The 12,439-nt window shown below is 41.7% G+C and overlaps 1 protein-coding gene and 1 pseudogene across 1 annotated transcript; one reads left to right on the forward strand and one right to left on the reverse strand.

The window, feature by feature from the left end:
• Nucleotides 1-1,118: 1,118 nt before the first annotated feature.
• Nucleotides 1,119-8,338, reverse strand: dand5.L (DAN domain family member 5, BMP antagonist L homeolog). The gene is made up of 3 exons (XM_018253671.2): nt 8,194-8,338; nt 3,765-4,287; nt 1,119-1,960 (listed from the first exon to the last, which is right to left on the reverse strand). The coding sequence occupies exons 2-3, from the start codon at nt 4,137-4,139 to the stop codon at nt 1,676-1,678; spliced, it is 660 nt and encodes a 219-aa protein (XP_018109160.1). The 5' UTR covers nt 4,140-4,287; nt 8,194-8,338; the 3' UTR covers nt 1,119-1,675.
• Nucleotides 8,339-8,436: 98 nt separating this feature from the next.
• LOC108711703 lies at nt 8,437-12,226 on the forward strand (annotated as a pseudogene).
• The last annotated feature ends 213 nt before the right edge of the window (nt 12,227-12,439 follow it).

Consider the following 12,439-nt stretch of genomic DNA (forward strand, 5'->3'; position numbering starts at 1 on the left):
GAGAAAGAGTTCAAAATATCCAGTTCTGTGTCTTTATCCCAGGGGAGGCGCTATTGTGCTACACTTAAAGGATAAGTAAACCTTAAAAATAAGTGAATGTAAAATTGATGAGGGGGCTATTCTAAGCACTTTTGCAATGTAAATTCATTATTTATAATTTTCTTTAATTCCAAGGTATTAAGGGATACATGTGTTAATATAAATGAATTTTGTTACAACAGCACCACCTGCTGGTCATTTTATGTCTGACCACCAAGTAGTCAAGGAAGTTGTCAGGAGAAAGAAAGAGGCTGCTCTGATGTTCTTCTGCTTAGGAAAGATTTGAAAAAAGGTTTCTATTTTTTTATTCTTCAATATTGCAGAGACAAGAAAGTAAAGAAAAACATCAGAGCAGCCTCTTTCTTTTCTCCTGACAACTTCCTTGACTACTTGGTGGTCAGACATGAAATGACCAGCAGGTGGCGATGTTGTAACAAAATCCATTCATATTAACAGTAGGTGTTCTTTAATAACTTGGGAATAAAGAAAATAAATAGTCTCCTCGTCAATTTTAGATACACTTATTTTAAAGGTTTACTTATCCTTTAATATTGCATTAAGAGACAAGAAAGTGAAGAAGTCTAAAATAGAAAAATCATTCCCCTTAACAAGGTTAAAAGAAACAGCAACATGTCTAGGTTTAGGTGTGCTAAAGGTTAAAGGGGAACTCCCCCACCCAAATCAGCTTTTTACCTATAAAAGGAAGTAAAATGGTACTTCCCAAAAGTCCTATAGTTATGTGCAGATGTCATGTCTATTGGAAGCAGCATCTGTCTGTTTATAGTCTCTGCACTGCTGGCTCCGACTCCTAAACGCTGCAGCAGAAGCCGGACGATTACCAGACCTGGACGAGAAGCGACATTATTTTAAGAGTCAGAACCAGCAGTGCAGAAAGGCACAGACACCACTATGAATAGCAGTGAGACGACTTTAAAAGCAGTGGAGCTGTGAAATTACTGTATACTGGGAGGTTGCTTATGAAGGAGTCCTGTCTGGCACAAACAATACACAATTACCAATAATAAAATATAAATAAGGAGGCAAGACGGGCACAGCCCTTATACACAGAACAATATGGCAGGAGACCAGTCTCCCAGGTACAATAAAAGGCAGAACAGACTGCCATGTTGAATCATTACTCACACCCTCCCAATAAGAAGGAGCTTCGTCACAGGCTTGCCCTAGGAATTCTGGGAAATCTAGATAAGCGGGAGCTTCGTCACAGGCTTGCCCTAGGAATTCTGGGAAATCTAGATAAGCGGGAGCTTCGTTGCAGGATTGCCCTAGGAATTCTGGGAAATCTAGATAAGCGGGAGCTTCGTCACAGGCTTGCCCTAGGAATTCTGGGAAATCTAGATAAGCGGGAGCTTCGTTGCACGCTTGCCCTAGGAATTCTGGGAAATCTAGATAAGCGGGAGCTTCGTCACAGGCTTGCCCTAGGAACTCTGGGAAATCTAGACAAGCATATAAATTAGCAGGTCAGTCAGAACCGTTCGTTTTAAATAAAGTCGTTGAGTCGTTAGCACTTCCCCTGCTTCAGCAAAGGGGCACCTGTTAAAGGCTAGAGATACTGGGAGCATCGAGGCCCCGCGTCACAAAGTTTGGTCCATTTGGCCACACGTAGTCCAATTAGGGCCTAGGACACAGGCAGGAAGCCCTCCCCGCTGCCAGATGGTTCCACCGTATTCCTGTCGTATCGGGTTTCGCACTCACACTCTTCCACCAGCTCCACCTCATGCCAAGCGAGGTGCCCGGCACGACAACGCAACGGCAGCGAAATGCGTCGGGATCGGCTAGGAGCGCAGGAAGTGCAGGGCTGGGAGAGTCCGGCCGGCCAACCCGGAACATAGAAGGAGTTGCACTGGCCAAAGCAGAACTTGTTAGGGAGGCGCACTGGGAAGCAGTTCTTCCTGAACACATTCTGTAAGGGGAAAATAATAAAGTGTAAGCTCTACGGGGCGGCATTAGCCTCATTCTCTCAATAATGCATATCTGTGGAGGCCGTAGTCGTAATATAAATAGTCAGTTATTTAGCTTTTTGTTCAGCAGCTACTTGGTATTTCAGCAGCTATCTGGTTGCTAGGCTCTTATATCACTAGGTCACTGGTTTGACTGAGAAATGGCAACATGAATAGTAGAAGGTCTACACAGAAAGACAAGTAATAAAAAGTACAATAAAATTGTAGCCTCAGAGCAATAGTCTTTGGCTGCTGGGGTCAGTGACCCCCATTTGAAAAGAGGCAGAAGAGGAAGGCAAATTAATAAATAATGAAAACCAATTGCACAGATGGTAGGAATAGGGCATTCTAGAACTTATTAAATGTTAAGGAAAACTATACCCCCCAAGGTAGGTCTCTATAAAAAGATATCACATAAAACAGCTCATGTGTAAAACCCTGCTTCATGTAAATAAACCATTTTCATAATAATATACTTTTTTTAATGTGCCATTGGGCAATCATAAATAGAAAATTGGCATTTAAAAAAAATAAGGGCCGCCCCCTGGGATCGTATGATTCACGGTGCACACAAACAAACCAAACATGTAAGGTCACATGAGCCAATTAACAGACAGAGTTGTGTCTTTTGCTTCCACCCTTCTTCCTGTTACAGTTAGAGCTGCAGTATTTCTGGTCAGGTGATCTCTGAGGCAGCACAGAGAATATCATAAAATGGTGGCTCAAGAGAAAAGATGTAAAAGGGCAAGATTTACTTAAATATATATACCAGTTTGGTAAGATTCTTTAATATGCCACTTAATATGATATAAACTGTTGCTTAAAGGGGTGGTTCACCTGTAAGGTAATTTTTAATATGTTATAGAATGGCCAATTCTAAGCAACTTCTTAATTGGTCTTCATTGTTTATTTATTTTTTAATTATTTGCCTTCTGACTCTTTTCAGCTTTCAAATGGGGGTCACTGACCCCATCTATAAACAAATGCTCTGTAAGGCTACAAATGTATTGTTATTGCTACTTTTTATTATTCGTCTTTCTTATTCAGACCCTCTCCTATTCCAGTCTCTTATTCAAATCAGTGAATGGTTGCTAGGGTAAATTTGGACCCTTGCAACCAGATTGCAAAACCGCAGAACTGGAAGCTGCTGAATAAAAAGCTAAATAACTCAAAAACCATAAAAAAAAATGATAACCAATTGCAAATTGACTCAGAATATCAATTTCTACATTATACTAAAAGTTAAATCATAGGTTAACAGCCCCTTTTAAGTGTTCATTTTGGGGGTATAGTTTTCCTTTAACTCGGGTGAATCACCCTTTTAAACACGGCAGGTCACCCATAGGCCCCTTATCATCATCATCATCTCGCTATGGGCCAAACCATTGGATTAACCCAATCTGGCCTAGCACATCTGTGGCACTCACTCCCTATCAACTAATTCACATCAGGGGCACCTAACATTTTAGTCCTACAAAGACCAAGGCCACTTACCTCTCCCTTCCCACCAACGCACACAAACCTGGATATCTCCCATAATGCACAGAGGGAAGGGTACCCCCGAACACACAGCCATGAGTAGGACCTACCCCCTATTACACAGACATCAGGACACCTACCTCTCCCCTCCAGGCCAGGATTGGGATATAAAACAGGCCCTGGCACAAAGAGAAACCTAATAAATAGTGACCATCTATAATGCTCGGGTCTACTCCTCTAACACAAGTCATGAGGGTGAATTTATGACTGAAACAGAGAGCAATTTACCTGTATAAAGGGCAAGGCGTGGCACCTGGAGCGTTTCAGAGCATCTTGCCCGATAGGCAACACCTGGTCTGGGTGGGATCTCATCTTCTCCCTGCGGATGGCGCTCTCCCACATCAGTTTCCTCCTCAGAGCCTCCTCCTCCATGTTCTCCCTGGGATCTGAGTGAAGGATGAAATTCTGGGATATTTTCCTCCGGTTCTGTCTAAATAGCGGCAGATCCACAAAAGCTCCCTGGTGGACGTTGGAGACTGGGAAGGATCTGCCATGGAGCATGTTCTGGGCAAACGAGGCCGACCCTTCCTCTTCCATAAAGGGAAATGCCCTGACCATGAAACAGAGATGGGCCAATAGGCTGGTGGCCTGGAACAGCAGCATGTCCTCTTCAGAGTCCTCCTTATTAGGGCTTGGGGTTGTCAGTCCCCTGTCCTCTTCAGAGTCCTCCTTATTAGGGTTTGGGGTCTAGGGGTTGTCGGTCCCCTGTCGTCTGGTTGGAGGGTCAAGACTGACCCAGAGTCGCTGGTTTCTGTAGTTAGGAAGGGACAAGAAAGACGGCTTTAAATACCCAAATCCACAAGGGGCAGGGAGTTGTGGACCAAAACCAAGTAAGACCCAAGCAAGAGAGAAATCTAGCACCTTCCTTGGTCCCATCAGCTGTAAGGAGGGCAAGAGGAAGGGAATGAACATCCCACTTTGACTCCTAAACAGAAGCAGGAACTTTAGTTTTATCTTATGGGGTCTCTGTTTGAGTTTCATACAAGAACAGGTGCTACAGGGTCTGCAGTGGGACATAACCTATGCAACAGTGCCCTCTGCTGGAACAGCTCTGATACTGCAGCTGTGACATCACATTCCTTTTTTTTTTACAATTCTTTATTAACGAGCTTATAAATCATATAAGGGGGATACAGAAAAATGGGAATTTTTTTGTTTCCGTTGTATGCCCACCAATCATAACCTGATCACATTTTAAAAGGGATATAAACTCAAAAAACAACAGTGATTCTAAGCAGACTTCCAATGCAACATTTTAAAGGGGATATTAACCCAAAAAACAATAATGATTCTAAGCAGACTTCCAATGCAACATTTTAAAGGGGATATTAACACAAAAAACAATAATGAATCCAAGCAGACTTCCAATGCAACATTTTAAAGGGGATATAAACCCCAAAAAACAACAGTGATTTCCAATATAAAATGACACACTCTCTATGGTTTTATAGTGATTTTATAGTGATTAGTAAATATAACAGCTATTGGGAAGAAGTCTCACCGTTTATATTATCTGCAGCTTGCTATGGTGGTTCTGACTTTTAAAACAATGTAGCACAAAACAATGGATTACCAAGCCTGTAAAGAATCATTTTAATAGGCTGACTTTCTGCTACAATGTAGCAAGAGGCAGAACCAGCCGTTCAGAAAGGGCTCTATGGGAAATGGCATTCTTGTATACAGGGTTTCTGGATAGGTCACCAGAAAGGGGGGTAGTTCACCTTTAAGTTAACTTTTAGTATGTTATAGAATGGCCAATTATAAGCAACTTTTCAATTGGTCTTCATTATTACTATTTTTTTAAATTATTTGCCATCTTCTGACTCTTTTCAGCTTTCAAATGGAGGTCACTTACCCCATCTAAAAAACAAATTCTCTGTAAGGCTACAAATTTATTGTTATTGCTGCTATTTATTACTCCTCTTTCTATTCAGTCCCTCTCCTGTTCATATTCCAGTCTCTTATTCAAATCAATGCATGGTTGCTAGGGGAATTTGGACCCTAGCAACCAATTGAAATTGCTAGAGAGCTGCTGAATAAAAAGCTAAATGATTCAAAACCCTCATTTAATAAAAAAAATCAAAACCAATTGCAAATTGTCTCAGAAGATCACTCTCTACATCAGCAGTGCCTGTACTTTACTAATACAAGGTCTACTTTTAGTGATGTTGTCCCATTATGATCTACATCCATAAAAGCATTGTTAGCATTCTGTTCCATGGAAAACATTACTTACATATTATATTGATTTGAGAAAATGTATATTGCTATATTTAACTAAAAACTATTTATTCTGTAACCTTAACTTAATAAATATGTGAATGAAAAGAATGAAACAGGAGGGTGATTTAGACAAGCTGTTTGTTGACAGTGTCTTGAGATCTACTGATCACCAGCTACAGGTCTACTGGTAGATCCCGATGTACCTTTTGGGCACCCCTACTCTACATCATACTAAAAGCTAATTTAATGATGAACAACCCCTTTAAACTGAAAAGCCCAGCAGCATGCAGCGCCCTAGAGTAACCCAGGTGCCTATATAAGCACCAAGTGCAAAAGAGAAGCAGTTAGGAGAGACAGTACAAAGTGTCCCAGTGTGTGTTTGGGTGCTGAGGCGCAGCAGTGTATATCCAGCCCTTAGGCAGCTGACAGTTTGTGTGTACAAGGGGAAGGTGACAGGAGCAAAGCCACTGCCCTTATAGCACTGGGCATCCCTAAAAATAACCACCAACATGAAACTCTGCACCATAAAGCACCACTTGTTCCCTGCACACATTGAGAAGGATATTATATAAAAGGGGAACCCAGTTAGTGCCGTATAGGGGTGTCACCACACACGTTTGTGCCCAAACCAGAGACTTCAGACTTAAAGGGGTGGTTCGCCTTCAAGTCAATTTCTAGTAGGTCACAGAATGGCCACATCTAAGTAACTTTTCAATTGGTCTTCATCTTTTAATTTTTATAGTTTTTGAATGATTTTCCTTCTTCTTCCGATTCTTTCCAACTTTCAGACTGGGGGAAGGTCTGGACTGAAAATTAAAATAAGGCCCTGGTATTTTAGGCACACAGAGGCCCACACAGAGGCCAAAAATGCCCCCACAGCCCATTAAACACTGACTTTCTATGGCACCTTATAGCAGCCCCTCTGGCATTTGCCAGTCCAGCCGTCACTGATCCCATCCAAAAACCAAATGCTCTGTAAGGCTACAAATTCATTGTTATTTCTATTTTGTATTACTCCTTTTTCTACTAAGGCCCTCTCCTATTCATATTCCTGTCCCTTATCCAAATCAATGGATGGTTGCTAAGGTAATTTGGACCCTAGCAACCAGATTGCTGAAATTACAAACCGAGGAACTGTTGGAAAAAAAAAAATCGAAATCACTCAAAAGCCACAAATAATAAAAAATGAAAACCAATTGCAAATTTTCTCGGAGTCCCACTTTCTATATCACACTAAAAGCTAACTCAAAGGTGAACAACTCCTTTAATAACCGATCATCAGAACGTGTATAACTGGCTGCACTGCTTTCAGCCTAATGACTTAAAAATGAATTACTGTCTCTAATGAGACACACTAAGCAATATTGGACTGTCCCCACTCACCAACGCATAATTAACATCCCCACACTGGAACAACTTAAACCTATTTTGTCACTAAGGTAGACCATACATTTCTGAACATTTCATGGTTATATATTGGTTTAATGCACATTAAACAGTTTTTTTCATATTTATTCATATTCTTTTTGGTCCCATCTGTGGGGCATTGCCAGGCACCCCTTTTCCCACCAGCCCACATTGCTAAACTATGGCCAGGTTTAGTATTTAGTTGTTCCTTAACGAGGTTACAATTAGCTTTTAGTATGATGCAGAGAGTGACATTCTGAGACAATATGCAATTGGTTTTCATTTTTTATTATTTGTGGTTTTTGAGTTATTTAGCTTTTTATTCAGCAGTTCTGCCATTTCATCCATCTGGTTTCCAAGGTTCAAATTCCCCTAGCAACCATACATTGATTTGAATGAGAGACTGGAATATGAATAGGAGAGGCCTGAAGAAAGCAGAGTAATAAAAAGTAGCATTTGTTTTTTAAATGGGGTCAGTGACCATCACTTGAAAGAGAAGAAGCAGTTGAATAATTAAAAAACTATAAAAAAAACAATTAAGACCAATTGGAAAGTTGTTTAGAGTTAGTTGACCATTCTATAACATACTAAAAGTTACCTTCAAGGTGAACCATTCCCTTTACATTTAAAGCATTCCCGTCACTCCAGAAGGCAGACAGTACAGAAGCTCTAAATAAAAGGCAGGTGAGATGGTTAAACGTAGGCCACACTGGGCCTGACATCTGGATATTATATAGATTATCAGCCTGGTTTACTACCAATGTTATTAATAGGGACAAGGCATAAAAATATAGGACGGCCAGTATTTTTTTACCCTACTGAAGATACATTCAAAACATTCAGCAACCAAAGTGAATTGTAGCCTGAATTTAACCAACACAGCTGGTAACAATAATCCTTCCTGACAATGTTATTAATAGGAAAAAACAAAATTCATAAAGGCCAATATTTTTTTCCCAGAAAATGAGATTATCCTATGCCTAGCTTCCAAAATAATACCCCCATTAAAAAAAAGTAGACAACTTACCTACTTTTCTCCTCTAATGATAAGCCATTCCCCCTCCCAAATTTATCACCTAATGAATACAGGGGTCAGCTGAGGTGAACACCAATGAAATCCCTAGAGATGCACAGGCATTGCTATAGACAGCTATTATTAACACGTCGCAAAGGCATAATAAGACAGGCATTGAGACAGACACCTAGACGAGCAGCTTCTATAGCTTTGGGACGCAGCGGCGCTTCCGCCACTCTCTGAGGACCGCGTTCTGACAGGTTTTCCAAGATGGCGGCGCCCTTGTATCGGTGCTGTGTACGGCTACGGCATCTGACCCGTCTGTGCCCGCCGTCAGTTATCATGCGAGGCCGAGGATTTGGGGCCTTGGTGCGGTGTACAGGCCGGACCCGAATGACCCGGACACAATGAAATGGCAGAAAGGAGCGAAGTACGAGGCCAAGCTTTACGGCAGGCACGGGGATATCTCGGGGGGTGAAGCCGGAGGGGCTGTTGCCGAGTCCGGAGAAGCTGCGGGAGATCGAAGAGGAGAAGGAGTGGAACTGGAACCCGAGTCTGACGGACATGCTGGAGAGAGTGGAAAGCGAGGGGCGGAAGAAGCAGGAGAAGTGAGTGACAGCGCTATATAATAATAATAATAATAATAATAATATGATGTATAATAATATAATAATATGATATATAATAATATAATAATATGATATATAATAATATGATATATAATAATAATATGAGTGACAGCGCGCTGCTCTGCCATTCTTGCCTCAAATATACATTATCATCACTGTTGTCGTTAAAAAGGAACTGCTTTTTCTGACTCCTGAGACTTTACCTATATTCTTTCCACCGCTGGTTCTGACTCCTGTGACTTTACCTACAATCTTTCCACCGCTGGTTCTGACTCCTGAGACTTTACCTACAATCTTTCCACCGCTGGTTCTGACTCCTGAGACTTTACCTACAATCTTTCCACCGCTGGTTCTGACTCCTGAGACTTTACCTATATTCTTTCCACCGCTGGTTCTGACTCCTGAGACTTTACCTATATTCTTTCCACCGCTGGTTCTGACTCCTGAGACTTTACCTATATTCTTTCCACCGCTGGTTCTGACTCCTGAGACTTTACCTATATTCTTTCCACCGCTGGTTCTGACTCCTGAGACTTTACCTATATTCTTTCCACCGCTGGTTCTGACTCCTGAGACTTTACCTATATTCTTTCCACCGCTGGTTCTGACTCCTGAGACTTTACCTATATTCTTTCCACCGCTGGTTCTGACTCCTGAGACTTTACCTATATTCTTTCCACCGCTGGTTCTGACTCCTGAGACTTTACCTATATTCTTTCCACCGCTGGTTCTGACTCCTGAGACTTTACCTATATTCTTTCCACCGCTGGTTCTGACTCCTGAGCCAATGTAGCCAATAAAGGCAGATTTATTATTAGAAATGGGGGGGGGGGCTTATCGATTTCTGCTGCATTGTTAATGCCTTTTGTTTGTCTGGTTCTGACATTTACAGGTAACATTAAAATCAGTGGAAATGAGGAATGCGTGTATAATAGGGAGGGGCTTATAACTAAATATCGTTCAAAGCCCCTCCCCAATATACATGAATTCATTAAGCAGAAGATGGTGATTAACTGGAGTTCCCCTTTAAGGTAAAACTGTATATTAACAGGGTGTGGGGCATTGGGTGTATCTGTACCAGGCAGCCGTGGCTTTGTTGTTGTGTAGCCCAGTAGCCACTATAATTGTTTGGGGAATGCAGAGCAGTAAGGTTGTCTGTTTCCCGGTCAGTTCCAGGCTCCCTGAAGCTCATTGGCAAACAGGATCATGGGCCATGGATCTTGGCTTATAATGTACAGGCTGGGTTTGCCAGTCTCCACCAGGGTTTTTAGACCAGCAAATCTAGAGATGCCATAATGGCGGCACTCACCCAAGACATGCAGCCTCGCCAGTCGCAACTCTCGCACGATTTCGGCAACTTCCACCGAAGACTCCCGACTCTTGCAAAAAAAAAACCTTTGAATAGCAACGCGGCTTTATTAAGACCTAGTATGTGACATTGAATCAATAGTGAGTGCAAGAACTAATGCGTTTTGTGCCTCTACACTCAGAGGAGAGGAAGTTTAGAGGCACAAAATGCGTTAATTTGCCTCAGTCTCCTGTTTATATTGGTTGTACGGAGTCAGTTGTAGGCCAGGTACATAAAATAGGCACAGGAACTACACCTTATTCTCCTGCACCTGCTGATACTTCTGGTCAGTCCCTGGGTGTGGGGGCGGGGCTTGGCTGAGTGAAAGTCAAACAAGTGCAGCTGTTGCTCCGCCTTCCCTCCTTCCAGCATGTGATGTTCCCTACCAGGTTGTAAAGCAACAGTTAATAACCAGGGATACTCACCAGAACCAAATTCATACAAATCCAACTTTCACAATAGCGGCCCTTTAAAGGGCTTGAAGGGGTGGTTCACCTTTAAGTTAACTTTTAGTATCTTATAAAATTGCTAATTCTAAGATACTTTTCAATTGGCCTTCATTATTTGTTTTCTTTAGTTATTTGGTTACTAGGGTAATTTGGACCCTAGCAACCAGATTGCTGAAATTGCAAACTGGAGAGCTGCTGAATAAAAAGCTAAATAACTCAAAAACCACAAATAATAAAAACCAATTGCAAATTGTCTCCGAATATCCCTCTCTACATCATACTAACAGTTAGGTTGAAGGTGAACAACCCTGTTAAGTCCTAGTTTATGGTTTAATTAAAACCTTTAAAATATCTTGTATATTATATAACTTATTATTACATTTTCATTTTCGCGATAATCCCCCTTTAATGAAACTTGAGAATCAAAGGACAACTAATGCTTAATGGCTAATTCTAACTTTTTAATTGGTCTTAATAAGTTTTGTATAGTTTTTGAATTATTTGCCTTCTATTTCTGACTTTCCAGCTTTCAAATGGGGGGTCACTGACCCCATCTAAAAAAACCAATGCTCTGGAAGGCTACAAATGTATTGTCATTGTAACGTATTACTCATCTTTCTATTCATGCCTCTCCTATTCATATTCCAGTCTCTTATTCACATCAGTGCGTGGTCTCTAGAGTCATTTGGACCCTAGCAACCAGATTGCTGAAATTGCAAACTGGAGAGCTGATGAGTAAATTGAAATAACAAATAATAAAAAATGAAAACCAACTGCAAATTGTCTCAAAATATTACTTTCTACATTATACTAATAGTTAATTTAAAGGCGAACAACCCCTTTAAGCCCTAGTTTATGGTTTAGTTCCCCTTTAAATTGTGTTTTTTCTCCATCAGTTCTGTGTATATTGGTCACTTGGTGCCTAATAACCATCTGCCTTTTCCCCTTCTTCCTCCAAAAGTGAGCGCATTATTGCTGCCAACCTGGCCAAGATGGTGGCCGACTGGCGCAGGGAGAAGCGGGAGGTGAAGCAGAAACTGCGTGAGGAGAAGGCTCGCAAGGAGCGGCTCATGGCTATCGCCTGTGACAAGTTTGGCCTCAACGTGGATCACTGGAGCCCCAAGTTTCAAGAGATGGTGAAGGAATTGGAAAAGGAGGAGGAGAAGAAGAAACAGAAAGCCCTGAAAAGGATTCAGAAGGCGGAGTCTTTGGCAGCAGCTGCACCAACAACATTGGCACCAAGTTCCCCTAATGCAGGAAGCCCCTGAGAGGCTGCAGGAAGTGGGAAGCCCCTGAGAGGCTGCAGGAAGTGGGAAGCCCCTGAGAGGCTGCAGGAAGTGGGAAGCCCCTGAGAGGCTGCAGGAAGTGGGAAGCCCCTGAGAGGCTGCAGGAAGTGGGAAGCCCCTGAGAGGCTGCAGGAAGTGGGAAGCCCCTGAGAGGCTGCAGGAAGTGGGAAGCCCCTGAGAGGCTGCAGGAAGTCCAGCAGGGCCCTATCATTGTCAAAAGGTTCAAAGGGAGCACCATTAACATTAAATCGAGGTGCAATCCTACAGGAACTCCCCAACAGAGTTACCACAACGTAGTCCACATGTAAAAAGAGGAAGATTCCACTCTCAAAATAAAAAAAAAAAAGTTATAACTCAAAGGTTACAAAAAAATAAACAAATCAAGCATTAGTCCTCATTTCTACCAATTAAGGTCTTCATCAGGGGCAAAAAAATCTAAAAAAAATTTTCTTATTCCTTTTTGTTTTTTGCCCTTTATGAAAACCTGAAAGGGGGTGGTTCACCTTTAATTTTACTTTAAGTAAGTTATAGAATGGTCAATTCTAA

The sequence above is a fragment of the Xenopus laevis genome, chromosome 3L (assembly GCF_017654675.1).
Source record: "Xenopus laevis strain J_2021 chromosome 3L, Xenopus_laevis_v10.1, whole genome shotgun sequence".
NCBI classification, from domain to species: Eukaryota; Metazoa; Chordata; class Amphibia; order Anura; family Pipidae; genus Xenopus; species Xenopus laevis.